Below are 17,806 nucleotides of genomic sequence, written 5' to 3'. Positions count from 1 at the left end.
TGGTGGGGCTCTGATATGAGTTTGTGAGCAACTGATTCGTTGTGGTCCCTGCGCACTGAGGCCTCTCTGTGAACGACGGTCTGAGTCTGTAGTCCTCCCCAGCGCTGGCATCGCGCCCAGCTCCGCCTCGGACCACCAGGCATTAGAGTCTCTCAAGGAGCGCGCAACCTAGATCCCTCGTACGTAGGGTTCGAGCTCCTACAGAACAGTGCCCCGCTGATCTGCTGGTCGACAGGGGGCGGAGCTCGGGCGGTGACGAGGAGCGGCAGTAAATACAGATGAAGCTCTGCAGGATCCCCGCCGACCTGCTGCTCACCTCCGGCTGTAAGGCCCAGTTCCAGACAGGCCCCGGACGGGCACCGGTCTGGTTCTCGGCCTGGGGGTTGGGGGTTCCTGCCTCGCACGTTAACTAGTGGGACCGTCAATTGGTGCACCCAGTGTGGGACACAGTTTGCAGCCCCTCACAAGGCTAAACGCAGAATTACCGTGACTCGGCGATTCTCCTCCCCAGCATACACCCAAAAGAACTGAAAATGGTGTTCAAACAAGTGCTCTTCACGAACGTTCACAGGGGCCCCATCTGCAACGGCCGAAGGGTGGAAACAGCCCGAAATCCATGGTGCACGGTAAACAATGTTCCGCCCAGGTAACGAAATACCATTCGGCCACAAAAAGGAACGGAATGCTGAAACACACGCGACCACGTGGGTGAACCTCACAAACGTGACGTGAGGTGAAAAAAGTCAGACACAAAAGGCAACGTGACTTGTGATCCCATTTATGTGAAATATCCAACCCAGAACACGAGAACAGGCACACCCAGAGACAGGTGAAATGGAGACAGGAGGCAGACCGGGGCGGGGTGAGGGCGGGACGGACAGAGACTGCTGCACTGGCATGGGATTTCCTCTTGTTGGCGATAAAACGTTTGGAACTAGACAAAGGTCATCGTTGCCCAACGTGTGACTGCACCAAATGCCACCAAACTGTGCAGTTAAAAAAAAAAAGATTTATGCATTTTTAGAGAGGGGAAGGGAGGGAGAACGAGAAGGAGAGAAACATCAACGTGTGGTTGCCTCTCACGCACCCCTCACTGGGGACCCAGCCTGCAACCCAGGCATGTGCCCTAACTGGGAATCGAACCGGCGACCCTTTGGTTTGCAGGCTGGTGCTCAATCTTCTGAGCCACACCAGCCAGGGCCGAACTGTAAACTGGCTAATTTTATGTTATGTGGACTTGGACAGACTCTTTGCAGTTTTTTTTCTTGAAACAGCTCCAGGAACCTCGGAGTGCAGTCCGTTCATGGAATGGGGTCCGCCTGTGGAGGTACAGCCCCACGTGGTCCCCAACGCGGCTGGCTGAGTCCCCCTAAGACCTCCCACCCTGAACTCTCTCCCCAGGTTCAGGAGTGGAAAGCTCTGTGGCTCTCTGGACTGGCACCTTCTGTCACCTCTTCTGGACACTTGCTCTCAGCCTCTCTGCGGAGCAGGGAGAGAGGTCTCTCAGCTTCTTTCCTTGAACAGCTACCATTTTCGTCTTCCTTTGTCGTCCCAGGAAAACAAGGCGCACCAGACCAAGCCAAAGCAAACAAGACCAGCGCCCCCGAAGGAGAAAATGAGCTTCTACTCTCTGTCTTCTGAGGCTATCTAGCCTCTGTCCTCCTCCTTCCACCCCTAAAGCCCTCTTCCAAAACAATCACGTCACCTGGTCCCCGATCGGCTTACAGCGCCAGAGGCAGACACGCCCGGCAGGACAGTCGGCGCACTGTCAGAGGAGCACACCCCACCTGCCGCGTGTCCTCCTCCCCCGAGTCGCTGGCACCGCGCGTGTCTGCTCACGGGTTCGGAAGAGCAGGCCCCGCAGACGCCCGAGAAGACCGGGGTGTCACGGCAGAAGCCGCCGCCTCTGACTCAGGCCTGGTGCCGCCACCCACCGGGACCTCCAGGCTGTGCGGACGTCCGGCTGGTCGCCGAGGAAAGGCGGCTGGCAGCACAACTCCGTCACCCGCTTGGCTGCCACCGTCTCACGCGGGGTGCGCTGTGTTCGCTCCCGCTGCAGACGGTGTCACGTCAGTGACTTGCGAAGTGGCCGCCGCAGGAAGACGGGGCAGGGGAAGCGGGGGGGGGGGGGGCGCTAGGCGACTTCCAAGGCTCTCACGACAAAACCGGGAGAGTCCCTTGGGGCCCGCACAGCCCCACCTCCGGCCGGAGCCCGGGTCCTGCTGCCTGCTGCCCGACGGGCGGCCCCACGTCGTTGACCATGGAGCGTCTCGTCTCCCTCCCCGCACCGCAGGCTGCCGCTCCTCTTCCAGCCACACGGGGGCAGTCTTCCGCGGCGGGGGCTAGACAGACGCTTCGGCATCTCCCCCAAGTAACTGCAGACCCTAACCCTGTCCTTTATGACGACTTCCGATGGGAAAACTGCTTCAGTCAGACGTGTGTGTGTGTTTTTTTTCACTGCAGGCACTTACTTTGTCGAGACCACATCTGTTGCTTATGTCCCAAAGTTCCTACGCTTCCCCATTGGAATCTTTGGATGAAGTATGGGTAAAGAACCTTCTAGAATGTCTGCCAACAGTTAACCTGAGATGCAGTATTTGGATAGAAAGCGTGGACAAAGACGGGGAAACAGAAGCCAGCCTGGAGCTCTGGGGCGTTTCAAGCAGAGCGCGGTCAGGCCGGGAAGACGGGCTCTGGGCCGGGCGCAGGGCCGGGCGTCCTGCCTCCACCCCGCCCCAGCCTCACCCACGCTCCTTCGTCTCTCTGCGCCTCCTTCTAGAACGGGGACTCTACCTGAACCTGTGTCACGGGATGTTGTGAGGATGTTGTGAGTGAAAACACGAAAGTGGTTAAAACTTGGTGCCCAGCTAACAGTGGCTATTTCATGCTCCCGTGACGCAGGACAGAGAACACAGAGGGAGGGGACGCCCTGCGGGAGATCGCTGGCCCGTCCAGAAGCGAGGCTGGACGGGCGGCCTGCGCTGGACTGGTAGCTGTGGCAACGAGCACACAAATGGCCGCGACCATGGGGACAGGGGGAAAGGGAGGGGAGAGTGACGAGACAGTTGCCGAGGTCCGAGACCGGAAAGACCACAAACACAGCGGCGGCTCTGCAGCTGGGGACTTGGGAAGAAGGAGTGGATTCCCGGGAAAGGGGGGCCCTCAGCACGGCCCGAGGCCAGAGCCCACCCGGAGCCGGGCCCGGAGCCCAAGCTTGCCGTCGCGCCCAAAGGAGAACCCCGTTTCATCTCCATCCACCGCAGACGAGCTCCCCTGGCCACCATGGTCGAGATTTCCACTTACGGTGCTAAAACTTCCCCACACTGCATTTTGAAAAGTATCCTTGATTTCAAGTGAGAAAACCCAGGAATAGATGGCTACACAACCGCACGGTCCTGCCCGGGACACCAGCGCGGGCGGCCCCGGCCGCCCAGGGCGGCAGCCCGGGCCCCGACGCCCTCCGAAGCGCCGCTCCCTCGGCACTGACCTGGTCGTCAGCGATGGCTTTGGCGAACCGCGCGCAATCCAGCTGCAGGTAAATATCTGTCAGTTGGTCCAACAGCTTCTTTGGTTCAAAGCCGTACTTCTCCGGGTTTTCAACTTTCAGGTCACGGCACTTAGGACCACAAAGTTGCTGGAGGTTAAAGTTCAGCATCGCAGCCAATCGGGGTCCAAGTTCCTAGGAAATCACAGGATAATGGGACAATGCATGCTGTTGAGGCAAGTGGCAAGGACCAAAACCCCCACTACAGCAGAGGGACAGGAGTGGGCAGGGTTAATCTCGAAAGGATTTCTTGTACGTACTGTGTGTACTATAAGCTGAAGAAAAACGTTATGTTAAAAAATTCTTTTCCTCCCATTTCTAATCCAATAATTCTAATACTTAATAGACTGTTGCAGGTTGATGGAATATTTGTCAGTACCAAGAATAGGCAACCTTTTTTATAAAGTCACGCTTTTAATTATAAAAACAAGGGTCACTCTAAATTTGCAAGAAACAGGTAAAAGAGGGAAAGTTATTCATAAATTCCATCATAACACAAGTCACAAAAGTTTTTGGGTACGCTCTTTCAGCCATCACTGTACACATTACTTTTGTATAAATTTCAAAAGTCCCTGCCAGTTCAGACAGCACACCATACAATTTATGTCTGAATAACTTTAAATCTGGCCAGTGAGACAAAGCAAACTTAAATGAAACAGCCAGAAAACGACTCCAGGGCAGCAGCCCCACGAGATGGCAGGTTGTAAGCGAGCTGGGAAGGGAAGAGCTGGCTGGGAGAGCACCGGAGGAAGCACCGGCCGTGGAAGCAGTTGAGAAGGCTCCCCTTTCGTTGCAGGGTTTTCATGAAAGTTAAACATTGGATTTATACAAAAGCCAACCTCAACTCAGCTTTGCAGGGACCTACTTTTGCACAAAGCACTCCTGCACTGAATTAGGAATTTGTGGATTAAGGGACTGACAAGAAGAAGACGGGGCTGGTCATCTGTTTTCCTTTCACCGCGGGAGGGAAAGTCCTGTGTCCAGGCAGGCACGGCAGAGGCTGGGGCGGGAGATGGTGGCGACGGTGTGCAGCCCGCTCCCATCTACGCCCAGGCCTTGGGAAAAAATTAATTCCCGTCGACGTGAAAAGATTAGACGTAGCTTTCAGTAACTTCCTCTAAACGACGAAGAATTTAGAGCTGCATATGGGCTTCATAGTAACTTAGGCTTAAATAGCTTTCACGTTTCCTACTTTCTGACAGTCAACTGGCGCTGCCCTTGGGGTCACGGAACGCGACCTCTAACGCGGCGAGAGCAGCGCCTGGCAAACGACTCGCTGCGGGCCCGGCCGGCCCGACGCCTGTTCCTGTAAAGGGCGGCCACACGCACGCTGAGTGCTGTCTGCGCGTGCTTTGGCACGGCGAGGTCTCCCAGGTGAGACCGTGTGGCCCACAAGCTGGCCTGGTCACTGCCTGGGCTTCACAGGTGGAGCTGAGAGAAAGTCCATGTGCAACCCTCTGAGGGAGGCGAGTGTCTGGACCATGGCGTTCGAACAGCTGCAGGGTCCGGATGCTTTCAGTGGTGAGCTCCGTGCGGTTTCCCGTTCCGCTGCGCTGGCACAGGAATGAATTTACGGAGAGACGCACAGCGGAAGGGGGAGGGGAGGGGCCTCATCTCTCGAGGGGCACACAGGCCAGGGTGCGGCGATGACGCAGCAGGAGAGAGTGAATACGGAAACTGGAGGGAAGGTGTGTAGAGCACAATTACACTCCGTTGTAAACGTGTCTCCACTCAGGCAATTAACCACCCAAGTTCAGTCCCCTTCCTCGCCCCCCCACACCTTTGTCTCGGCCTCGCCCTGAAGAGCCTCGATACTGCACTACTGTGCTACTGCGCTACTGTGGGGGGGGCGGGGGCGGGCAGGGTTCAGCTGCAGCACAGCAGGGACCCTCAGTTCAGTCACTCAGCTTCGACTTCAGAAACGGGACCCAGGTTTTATGGATCATGTCAAGGCCAAACTTCTTGACAACCTTTGATCTGTCATAAACCTTAATTAGGGCTCTCATGAAACTTTGGCCCCTCGAGTGTAACAAAGCTATATCTAAGATAAACAAAGATCTTATACATCATCAGTTACTTCTGCTTAATGTTCTATAGTTTCCAATGGATGTTACCTTACTTTCCCTATAAATAAAATGCAGGAATCAGTGATGATAAAAACGTGGCACAGCTTCAACGTTAACATCCAGAGGGCTGTCGGAGCAGAGAGTGAATTGCACTAACCTGGAGGCGACCGTTTGCAGATTTCAGCCTACCCACAGGGCCGCGGCTGCGAGCCTAGCTGAGAGCAAAATCAGTAATAAACCTCCCCTGATCACAGACTGTGATGCCGAAACGCCCAGGATTTCAGCAACTCTGTTTAGTTACAAGTGACAGATTCCGAACGTGGGACCCCAGAGACAGAACAAACTCCCCGAGGTGTCTACTCACTGGTCGGAGGAACGGCTTCTGGACCTGCTTCGTGAGGATATGGAACATGTCCACGGTTTCGGTGGCCAGGGCAAGATAGGAGCGCGAAACTCGCTCGTCCTGAGCCAGCTGGGACTGGCGGGCCTGCTGCTGATCCTGGGAAAACCGAGCAGATGCCAAACAAACGTCAGTGCTCGTCGTCAGCTGGCCAGCACGCCCCGCGCGACGGAAAAACACGGTCAGCGCATCGGCGGAAAAGCGGCCCACGGAGCCAGGCCGCTCAGGGAGGGACAGAGCAACCCGCGGCAGCGAATTCTCCAGATCGCCGAAGTCCATCCCTTCTGGCGCCAGAACCCTTCAGGACGGTGACAAGGTGGCCCTGGCACACTATTTGACTCACAGGAGGCTTAGTTTGCTCTGTGACGAAAGAAGTCACTGTCAGCCTCTACGCAGGATGAAACAAGTGACTCTCACGCCGTGTCCTAGTGTGCGCTGGTGCTGACAAAGGACGGTCCCCTCCCCCCAGCAGCAGTTTTTACTGGTTATCCTTACTTGAGAAACATGCAGCGTGATACTGAGGCCTGTAGGTTTTGCCCCTGTACCGAGGACCTGTCACTTGCTAAGCCTTTGAATGTCGTCTTTCCACACTGCGAGGCGATCGCCCCTTCAACTGTCTGCGTGCTTGCCTCTGCTTGCACGGTCCCCTCCTTCGGTTCAGACACCGGCGAGGCAACAAGAGGACAAGGTGTATCTGACTTGTGGGCAAAGGAAGGGGAACACTGACTGCTCTGAGACGGACAGAATACAGAAACGCCAGCAGAGAGAGTCTTACACCTTGGGTGGGCGGGCAGGGGGGGCTAGAAGTGCCGACTGCTAGACTGCCCCTCGGTCGAGAACGGGCCCGCGGGGGGAAAGGCCGAGCCTGGGGAGACCCACGAACAGCAAGGAGGGAAGTGCCTCAACTCATCAGTGCGTACGAGCTGGCCCTCCTACAGGTCAGCCCCTCCTTGGGCACTGGAGGCGGAGAAGAGAACGTGACCCACGAGGCCCCCGCCCTCACGGAGCTCAGGGAGGGCGACAGGCAGGGAGCAGACACACACCCAGACAGACGCACAGGTCGGACAGCGACGAAGAGATGAACCAGGCGAGGGAGAGGCGTGTGTTGGGGTCAGGACATGCGACTCCAGAAAGGAACGGGAAGGCCTCTCCCTGGGGAGGTGACATCTGAGCGGGCATCCGAAGGAAGTGAGTCAGCAAAAACCCGGGGGAAGAGGTGCCAGGAGGAGGGAACAGCAAGCGCAAAGGCTTGGCTCGCGGCGAAGAGCCCGCAGTGCGGCTGGGTGCCGAGTGGTGGGGGAGGTGGGGGGCCGGGCACCGCTGCGCCCTCCCGGCCACTCTCCACCTCGGGACCCGATGGATGAGAGGGGGAGCCTGGGAGGACTCTGAGAGGAGCGGGGACGGTGAGCAGGCCGAGGTTTTGCCACCACTAGGCAGTGGTGTGCAGGAATGCAGGCAGATGGGCAAGGGTGGTGGCTGAGAGACCAGACGGGGCCACGGCAGTAACCAGACCAGAGATGGTAGCGGCTGGGACTCGGGGGGAACAGGCCACAAGTGGGTGTGCTTTAAGAGAGAGCCCAAAGGTTCTGCGAAGAGGGGAGGAATCAAGGAAGACGCCCCAGTGCTGAGCCAGAGCCGCCGGGGGCGACAGCAGCCGAGCCCGGCAGGCCTGGAGGACAGCGCCAGGGCTCCGGTCTGGGCCGGTGACGTGCGAGGGCCCCTCCCACCACCCGGGGGAGAGGCTCGCCAGCAGCTGGTTGTCGAGCGGGAGGGCGCTGAGCTGGGGAGACACGCTCCGAGTCTCCAGGGCGCAGACTTCTGAAGCCCCGGAGCCGACGGAATCTCCCGGCAGTGACCCTCAGCAGGGGCACCAGGCCCCATCACGGGCACTGGGTGGGCGTGAGCCAGGGACACTAAACGTCCTGCAGCTTACGGACAGTCGTTCACAGTAAAAAATCAGGATTATGTCGTAATTCTACTGCATTCCAGCGCAGACCAGCACCCTTGCCGCGGAACGCTGACACGGGGAGCAGGCGCGGAGAGAGGCCTGCGGCCGGGCCCCGGGGCCCGGAGGGCGGGAGCCAAGGAGCAGGCGGGAGTGCCCGGCAGGAAGGGACTCTGAAGTCAAACAGAAATGGTTCCCGAAATGGCACTTGTTAGGGGTGATTTATGCCCCTTTCCCGTCCATTAACACAGCCCAGAATCAATACTAGCTGTTCGGTCGTCTCAGACCAATGCTTTTAAGCACTGACTGTGAACAAGATAACGAACGTGCAGGGGCCCGTGCCCAGCAGCCACGGCACAATACGGGCTGGTCCGGGAAAAGCCTGCTAAGCGGGCGCTACCCAGGTGGAGGCAAAGGTGAAGCTTTGCAGCTGCGCCCGCCGACCGGGGAACGTTTGGACGAGACCTTCCCCAAAGGCCGGGCGGTTTCAGTTCAGGGGTAACAGACAGGAGGAACCAGGGGCGCCCTCCACGCGGGGCGCCTTCTCTGGGCCAGTCCTGAGCCATGAACTGGCCTCCACCGTCCCTTCTCACAGCTCTCCTGCAAAGGAGGGGCGACCCAACTTGCAGACAAGGACACAGAGATGGAAGAACTTTCTGCGGGAGGCAGCGTCAATTCTCCAGCCCAGACGCCCTGGACTCCGGAGCTGGGGGGCCCCCAGCGAGGCCTCACCGGCTGCCCTGCCGCAGCACTGATGAGGCGAGTGCCTGGGGCCAGTCCAGACCAGAGCTGACTGTCTGCAGAGGGGGGCAGGCTCAGGAGGGTGTGTCAGAGCCACGGGGGGGGGCGAGTGCCCTTGAGGGATGGGGAGCGGTGGGAGGGAGGTTTTGGAGACACAGGAGCCAAAGATCAAGGCATGTTTGGCAATGGGTGTGGGGGCAGTGGGCAGCATGGCACCCAGGGGGTGTCCACAGTGTGCGGGCAGGTGGAAAGAGGACCGTGGCACCACCTCAGCAGCACAAGGGAGGGGCCCAGGAGGGTGGCGGCCCGGATGCAGGAGACGGCCAGTGTTCACGGACCCTGGGCAAAGCCTGTAGTTTAAACGTGTTGGCTGGACCAAGACATGAAATCCTCAAAGCTGCAGGCATATGTGGAAAGGAAACCTTCCCTTAAACGTGCTTCAGTGTCTCGTGTTTAAGGTACTTTTGACACCACAGTATTAGAGCCCCAGCAATAGCTTCGTTTTCAGAATGCTACTGCAAGTAAAGAGAAACCAGTCCTTCCCCCTTGTCCACGAGCGCTCCCTCTGGAAAGAGGCTCTGACTCGGAGCCTCACGCCAGGAAGAGACCCAGCCCGCGAGCGAAGTCGGCGTAGCTGCCAAGGGCCCAGTGACCAGCGGGGGGGCCATGCAGACACCATGGTCACGGCGGGGCAGCGGGGCCAGCACGGCTTACCCACAGAACTGGCGAACCAGGCCCCGCCCCCCGAGTGAGCAGGAAAGCCAAGATGGACCGGGAGGAGAAATCCCACCAGGATCCTGAGGGAGTCACACAGATGCCCAAAGATCACGTGGAATTTCTCACCTAGCAGAGATTTGAGGTTTATTTCCTAGTTCCTTTCATAAATTTTAACACGTTCAGGTAATAAAAGTTCTCCAAGAAGCCCTTTATAATGAAAAGGCAGAACACGTTTTCTGGACACAGCGGGAAAGACTCTGCAACTCGTTTCTTAGCTTTACAGCCAGTGCTCAAGTTTTCTCCCGCCCCGGACCTTGGAGGCCACCCCACGGACGCCCGTGGGCGGAGGAACGGGGTACTGACGGGGAGTCGGGGCCAGGCCTGCAGGCCCCCGGAGGTGGCAGCCCCCCACCCCCGCACTCACCCGGGGCAGCTGCTCCCACTGCTCCTTGTTCTTCATCTCCTCCTGCACCTCGTGGATGCGCTTCAGCGACTCCAGGCTCTCGTCGAGCAGGAAGGTCGTGTCGTTGATCAGCATGTTTATGTAGCGAACGAACTGCTTCCCGGAGCTGAAAAGGAAACGCGGTCACGCGTCTCCCTGCGGCCGGACGCCACGGCGGACCCCAGAGGGGCGGGCCGAGCGCGTCGCCCTGGGAGTCTGCTGACCTCGGCACGACCTGAACACCCCGTGAAGGTCAAGTCTCTCCCCTTAGAGTCTGTTGTGCTTTTGAGTCAGTTGTGACAAGCCCATCCCAGTGCTGTGCTGGAGACACTCTGCACCACTAGCAGAGCCAACTGCTAATATTCTGGAATTTGGTGAGCAGACTCCCGTGGCAGCTTAGATTTGGCAACAGTGGAAGCACTTACACCCCAGCAAACTGGCATGGACTGACTTTTGTCCCTCCAGGGAGGCTTACCACCAGCACACCCCTGGCTCCTTCCCTCAAAGACTCTAAGTGGAGAAAACAGTCTTTCAGACCAGGAAAGAAGATATGCTTACATTCACCAGGATAAAAGCAAGCACCAGTAATGACTACGTATAACAGACAAGAGAACTACGGATACAGCTATTCCCACTACAGAGAAAGGCGAGCTGAAGGAACCCAGGAAGCTGTGATACTGATAAAGCAGGCTGCTGGCTTACTATACAGAGCCCGAGGCTCCACCCAATCCACAGCTGCCCCGCAACTCGAGTTAGGGCGGAGGGACACGCGGGTGAACTGAGACGGCCTGGCCCACCCGTGCTAGGCTCTGAGCGTGCCGGACTAGCGGACAGGGGAGGGCGACCCTTCAGGACCTGCCGCTGTGCCATCAGGGTGGCGGGCCGGCCCAGGCCCGGGGAAGAGAGGTTCCTGCGAGCAAGGGCGGGGGCCTGGCTCTCAGGGACACGCAGATCGAGTTGTGGGCCCGCCTGGTCTCCCGAGCGTGTGCCAGGATTCCGCTGGAACGTAATTCTGACTATAATAGCAGTTCATGGAAACAAAGATTTAATTTATTTATAGTTTCCCTTGCAGAAAGCTATTTCGCAGGTGGCTACTCCACTGGTAACACGAATATTATTGACTAGTAACGCAGTTGACAAGTGAGGGCTGGACTTGACCAAGATCTCACAGGCTGCAAAAAAGATCCCAGTAGACGGGACGTCTCCTGAGGAGTAATGTGACAGTACGGCATTGTCATCCACTTTTCTTCTTCAAGTAATTTAGAGGGAGTTACTAGTGTCCAGGTTGCAGTAGGTGCTGAAAAATTCCAGGTCAGTAATGAGAAGTCCTTCGTCAAGGTTTAGGGCCTTATATAAAGGGCAGTTCGGATGACAACCCCAATCTGACTGTTTCTGAATCTAGACTCCTCCTCCCACTCCTAACTCCAAAGCTTGACGTCACGTTCAAGAACACAGTAAGGTCTCGTTTTCGTCATTCTGACAACTTCCTTCAACACTGTGATCACAGAAACACTGAACGCATCCCCTCGGGGTGTTTAGAGATTCTTTCCTCCTGTATGCCGTCCCCCAGGGATCCTGACAAACCCGAAGTCCAGCGGTATCTCGTAAGCACAGACGCTTCGGTAACCATGCTCGCCCCGAGCAGGACCGTGCGGAAAACTTAGAGGCGCTGAGGCCGAGCAGACGGTCAACAAGAGCCCAGCTGTGGACGCTTCTAAGCAGCCCCTCTGCCTGTGATTTGCAACAGGGCAAGTTGTGACATCGGGGGCCCGATACTCACTTGAACTCCTCCATGAAGGTGCCATGGTGAGCTATGTTCTGCCAAAGGCTTTTAAAAATGGTGCTAATATGATAGCGAATGGTGAACTTGTCATAGAACTCGCTGGTAGCTCCGGTATGCTCGACATCTGAAAAAGACAGACGGGGGAGTGAAGGATGTACATCCTTTCTCACCTCTTCAAAAGCAGTTAGCACTGCTACAATGTTACCGCATAAATGCAAATCTGCACACTCAGAGCTGAAAGACCACTTGGAGTCACTACTGGGGTATCATCAACTCACTAAAGACCAGAGACTGAACGATCACACGCCCCCCCCCAGTTTTAGTTACTAATTTGTAGAAGTTCCACAGCACGTCAAATAAGCATTCCTGAGCAGGAAAAAAAAAAACACGGTTAAACTCTACTAGGGTCCACGTACCTATCAAACGTGACTACTCTTTCAAATACTTTAGTATCAGGGACATTTTCAAACATGTACCAAGACAGAGAAAAGCAGAGGAACCCCCGCGAGTTCATCACTCATCTGCAATGACCAACACCCACGTACCTATTAAAAATGGAACAAAGACCAGACTTGCCTACAAATGACAGTTTAAGCGGGAAAAATTCCTGAATTCACGACAAATTTTCAAGAGAGGAAAAACTGGGGGGTCAAGACAGTAAGGCTTCAGAAAAAGACAAACTACAGTAAGGCTTTTTTGTGGCAAGCGTGGCAGAGTGACACCACCGAGTGGGGGTGAGGGTCGGGGAGGCAGGCGCCACAGGTGCCTGAAAAAACACAGGTGCCTGTGCGAGAAAACATGCACAGATGGACGGACGGACTCACACGCGTTAATGCAGACACTGGAAAGACACGGGGCAAATGCTAACAGAGATTCTCTTGAGTACGGAGGTTATCAATGGTTTTATTTTCTTGGAAATTTCTATATTTCCCAACAAACACAATTTTTTGTGATTAAAAAAGAAAATAGTTATTTAAAAATAAAAGAGCCCTGGCTGGTGTGGCTCAGTGGACTGAATGTCAGCCCGTGAACCAAAAGGTCACCGGTTTGATTCCTGGTCAAGGCACATGACTGGGTTGAGGGCCAGGTCCCCAGTTGGGGGCGTGCAAGAGGCAACCAAGATGTTTTTCTTGCACATTGATGTTTCTCTCCCTCTTTCTCCCTCCCTTCCCCTCTTTCTAAAAATAAATAAAATCTTAAAAATAAAAGAAATAAGCTAATTCTCACCTACTACACAAAGACCTGAAATCACTTATGTATATTCATTAGGCCAACCTTTTCTAAAAGGTGAACTAAGTGTCACTTTATTAACTGACAGACAGACGTGTGAACTGAAGTGTGGAGAACTGATTTAGCAGTCCACAAAAGGAAGGTGCCCAGGTGGCAGCAGGCGGTGGGGGTGAGGACATAGCCTCTTACACCCTCTAAATCGCTCTTAACATCTGTACTGCAGCCTGAACATGGCAGAGGCCAGGCAGACCTACTGTTAGCTTATTACTCATCCACACACACCTCTCCCACCCTTTAAGTAAAAATTCCCTCTTAACGTTACCTCAGAGCTACTTCAGCCCAAGCTCTAATTGCCAGTCCTGCTCCTAAGGGGCTGGGAATGAACCAGACCCCTCCATACCTGATTCCTTAAGCTGCCTGGTTTCAGGGACTTCCCTCAGCCTGGCTGCCCCGTGCCTGCCACACCGTGGCTGCGACCTACGGTCAACTCCTTCGTCTCATCTTCAACGTGGCTCCCAAGACGTCTCCTCAGAGACCTTCCCGACCACGCTTCCTAGAGGAGTGCCGTGCCCTCGTCCGCACCCCCTGTCTGCAAGCATCTTATTTCCTGGTGCAGGGTCGGCCTCCCAGCTAGAACGTCGGACCCCCACCGGCAGGGAGCTGACATCGTCACCCATAGGCCCCGGCACCAAAACCTGTGCTGACACCCAGCAGCGGCCTCAGGGGCATTTGCCCCATCAGCGCCAGACGGGACTCGGGCTAACGCTGGCCTTGCAGACCAGATCAGCCCGGGGAAGAGAAGAGCCCTGAAATAAGTTTGGCCGTCAGTGTTCCTCCACGTTCTGAGTAGCCGACTTTTGAGAGCTGGTCCTGAAGGAACAGACCACTGGGACACAAATAAAACACTCTTATTTTGAAACTGAACTTTATTTTTGAAATAAAAATTTGCCCTTAAGCATGTCCTAAGCTAGCCTACTCTCCCTGGGGTATAAAAAAGGTGCCTGCTCCCTATCTCAAGCTGTGACGCGTCTGAGAGTCACCCACGTTCAGGGGTTGGGTGGGGATCAGAGGTCTCAGCCTGGATTTGAGGGCCGAGTGGGGGACTGTCTGGGCTGCCCCCTTCCCCCGCAGGCTCTCTGGCGCCGGTCCCCTGGTAACTGTAGGAGGAACAGCGTGGCAGCCAGGAGCACCTGTGCTCAAGTCCAACTGCTGAGGGTGCTGCCACTCGTAGCTGTTGACCTTCAGCAAGCTTCTTGACCTTTCTAAGCTCCAGTTTCCTCCTGTGTAAAATGGGATATTTATAGCACCCAGCGTGAGGGCTGCGGTTGGGATTAAGTGCAAGGATCAGTATATGTTCAATAAGTGGCGGCTATTATTAGCACGGGTATCATCTCTCCATGACCACGGAGGTGTCCGGGGCCAGAGGGCCCACTGCTTGGTGGCAGGAGGCGGGGGGGGGGGGGGGCGGGGGGTGCGGACAACGCCCGCCCGCCGGCTCCCGAGACCTCACTGGTGCGGCTCCACCAGGCCCAGCCCTGGCCTCACCAGCAAGAGGCCCAGCCCTAACCCCCACACACCCCCGTCCTTTACTCGGAAGCCACAGAGCCGGGTCCTGGGCACTGAGTACAAAATGCATTTAACTGTTTTGGTGTTAATACTAACAATACATGTCTACTGTGGGAAATTTTAAAAGTTCAGGTAACCAAAAAGGAAAGAAATAAATTACAATTCTACCGTTCAAAAATAACCAACACCCCAAAGGGGGGAAAACTGTGACAACTGTAACAAAATAAACAATAAAAAAGATATTAAGTAAAAAAAAAAACTCTAAAAAGAAAAATAAATAAAACCTATGAATTGCTGAAAAAAATTCTTCCACACTCTTTTCTATCATATATATACATACCAAAATGTGGTCATATTTTACATAGTTTCATTACTTGGCATTTTCTTTACTTTTTATTACCTACCCACTTAATGCAAATAACACATTATTTTTCATGGCTTATACAGATCCCACTATATGGATAAACTATAACTTAATTTATCTAGCATTTGCAGTAATTTAGCTTGTTTTTAACAGTTTCACTACAATGAATTATAATACATAATGTTGCAGTGAATATTATACCACACATTTACATATATTTATAATGGTTCCCACAGAACAGATCACTAGAAACTAGGTTTACATGCATGGGGGTGTGCTGTTCATTTAACTGCTGTCTCTCTGCCCCCAACCCACACTTTACACCTGACTTTGGGATGCTGGGGCCCACGGCTCCCTTTGCAGCTGGCCATTTGTTAGGCTCGCCAACAGGGGGCGCTGCAGGAGAACGGGACAACTGAAGGTGAGCAGTGACGCCCTATCAGCACTGCTGATCCCCGCAGCGGGGAGGGGTGGTTCCGGTTTCCAGCTCTGCGCCCCACCCACGGGGCTAGCAAACGCGTACAGCTGCAGAGACGCCAGCCCAGCTGGCCGGTGCCCTCCCCCAGAGGTCTGGGTCCCGGTTCTGTCCAAGCCCTCATCCGAGCTATTGCATGCCAGGAACGCCAGTCTCCTCCCCTGGTTCCTCCAGCCCCGCGGGCAGGTGATCGCTGCTTCCAGCACCTGTGCCCCTCCAGTGTCCCTTAGGTGCCTTCCTGTCTTCAAATATCCGACCAGTTCCTTACACCACCTTCTATTAAAATAATGGGTGTGCTCCTGTTTTCCTGCCGGGACTGTGACTGATGAACAGGATACAACGATCTCTAAGGCTTTAGGTGTGGCTGCCAAGCCCCTTTCCAGAAAGGCCCCACCGACGTGCACACATTCTCGCGGCGTCTCACAGCACCAACTCCGCACACTAGTTGCAGGGGAGAAAAAACAGGCTTCTGCAAATCAGTCCCCTTCTCTGTACCCACATCAGCGCTAGGTATGCGCACCTTAAAAATAAATTCCATAGGTGAAAAGAGGCACCTCATCGTTATTTTAAGAAATACAGAATGATCTTCACTTGGACTGAGCCTGGGATGCGCAAGGCCTGCGCCAGGCCTGCCCTGCACTGCGCTGTGCACCACCGGCACCGGGGGGGCCCGAGGTCCTCCCCTCGGGGCCACGAGGCAGGAGAGGAGCCCGGGGAGCCGAGACGGGGCCTCCCACCCGGCCGTGTTCTCTGCTGTTGCCCAAGTGAGGATGTTAGCAAAACTTAACAAAACTTCAAGGGCTTGTGAACTTGCTTTAGGCTTAAGAAGACATAGTCAGGCTAAAGGAAGAGACACTCTCAGAGGCCACAAAATAATTGTGACAATGGGGACAGGAGGTAGACAGGTGCCTAGAACCCTCAGAAGTGAAGAGAGACGACAGCTCCAGCCCCAAATGAGCAGGAGCAGGTCCTGGGCCATGGGGGAGGGGTGGCTGTCCCCAAACACAGAGGAGTCCTGACCACTGCGGCTGCTCTGAGCAGCAAGCGACTGTGCTCCCCAAGGCCGGCGTCTTTTCTGGGGCGCGGTGAGTGCACCCCACCAAACGCCGAAGGCACTGAGCGCCCAGAATGTGCTGGGTTCGACAGAAGAAGACAGACAAGACGCGCTTCCTTTCCCCAAGAAAAAGACGACCCGGAGAGAAAACGCTCCACCAGCACGAGGTGCGCCCTCGGGGGAGGACAGGGACAGGTCCCACAGGGAACAGGCTTTATGAAAATGCACTGGCAAGTGAAGAGCCCAATAAAAATAAGCATTGGAAACACACACCCACCAGGAGAGGAGCGCCCCCTGCAGGGCGTCTGATGTGTTTTCATCTTGCTCACCGGGGTCGCCCGGCACCCAGAGCAGGGCCCAGAGCAGGCACGCACTAAACGTGAATTCAAGGATCAGTGAGGTCTTCCAGGACCCCTTACTCCACTGGTGTGAGTGGGGTTCCCCCCAAATAAGAATTTTTAACTCTCAGTTTCAAAATTCTGGGTTCGTGCCAGTGTTACAAAGCTAAGGCTGTAAGGTCAAAGCTAAAATAGACCAGCTGTTTTCAGACAGAAACACCAACTTGTGCTGCTGACGCTAACTGGATCTCAAGGTCACTCTCCTGGCTTTCCAAGGCTCCTGCTCAACCAGCAGGAGAAGAGTCTGAGCAGGCTCAACGTCCCATTTCCACAGCTCGGAGGCGGGGGGCGGGGGGGGGGGGTAGGGGCGGGTGACGAACAGTCCACGCCCTGCTGGCAGCAGGTCAGCAGGCTGCACTCGTAACCCGACATCGGGACACTTGGTAACAGGGGTACAGGGACTTCACCCACGGGCTTTGGATGGCCTGGCCCCCCCGCACACCCAGGAACCTACCTGTATAAAACTTCATCAGGGAAGGGACCAACAACTTAGTGGACAGAGGATGGTTCTCGATCATTTCAAAAAACTTCTGGGTTCGCGGCTGAACGGCGGGGTTGGTCATGAACATGACTTCCACCAGCTTGGCCACCAGATAGGGGTTTCGGATGTAGTTCTGGTTGCACAACATCACAACAAGGAACATCACGATATCCTGAGTGCAGGGCTCATAAAGCACCTGAGGAGAGTACCTGGGAGAGGCGAGAAGGGCGAGACGTGACGCTCCGAGAACCCCACCCTGGGGAGACGCTGAAGGGGGGAGGGGGGCCGGGGGCCCAACTCCCTCTCACGTGCCAAGTTTCACGTGAGCGTTCGTATTACGACCAGGCAGGCTTAAAACCCGTCACCTCTCCTGGCCATAACATTCTAGAAAATAAACCAGAGCTCTGGTTAAATCCTCTGGTGTGTTTCAGAAAAGATCTTCAGTACCCAAAACACTTAAAAAAATTTTTTTTGATGGAGTTAATCATTTTAAATTTTAAAAATCTAAAATGTCACTTACAAACTCAACCCATTACTTTGGAACCTTTCTCCAATCTTCCTATTGAGAAAATTTTTGGTACAAGATATAGATGTGGTGTT

The 17,806-nt window shown here is 55.1% G+C and overlaps 1 protein-coding gene across 2 annotated transcripts in view; it reads right to left on the bottom strand.

The window, feature by feature from the left end:
• UBE4B (ubiquitination factor E4B) overlaps positions 1-17,806 on the bottom strand; it is a 100,205-nt gene that overhangs the window by 4,323 nt on the left and 78,076 nt on the right. For both annotated transcript variants that reach the window (XM_045858900.1, XM_045858901.1), the window contains 5 exons: positions 17,180-17,415; positions 11,636-11,762; positions 9,838-9,982; positions 5,975-6,109; positions 3,488-3,679 (listed from right to left, as the gene is read on the bottom strand). In XM_045858900.1, coding sequence (XP_045714856.1) covers positions 3,488-3,679; positions 5,975-6,109; positions 9,838-9,982; positions 11,636-11,762; positions 17,180-17,415 — 835 coding nt within the window. The remainder of the gene's footprint in view (positions 1-3,487; positions 3,680-5,974; positions 6,110-9,837; positions 9,983-11,635; positions 11,763-17,179; positions 17,416-17,806) is intronic.

This window comes from Phyllostomus hastatus, unplaced genomic scaffold (assembly GCF_019186645.2).
Source record: "Phyllostomus hastatus isolate PE091 unplaced genomic scaffold, TTU_PhHast_1.1 phas_scaffold_182, whole genome shotgun sequence".
Classification (NCBI taxonomy): domain Eukaryota; kingdom Metazoa; phylum Chordata; class Mammalia; order Chiroptera; family Phyllostomidae; genus Phyllostomus; species Phyllostomus hastatus.
This window is presented reverse-complemented; position numbering and strand designations above follow the sequence as displayed.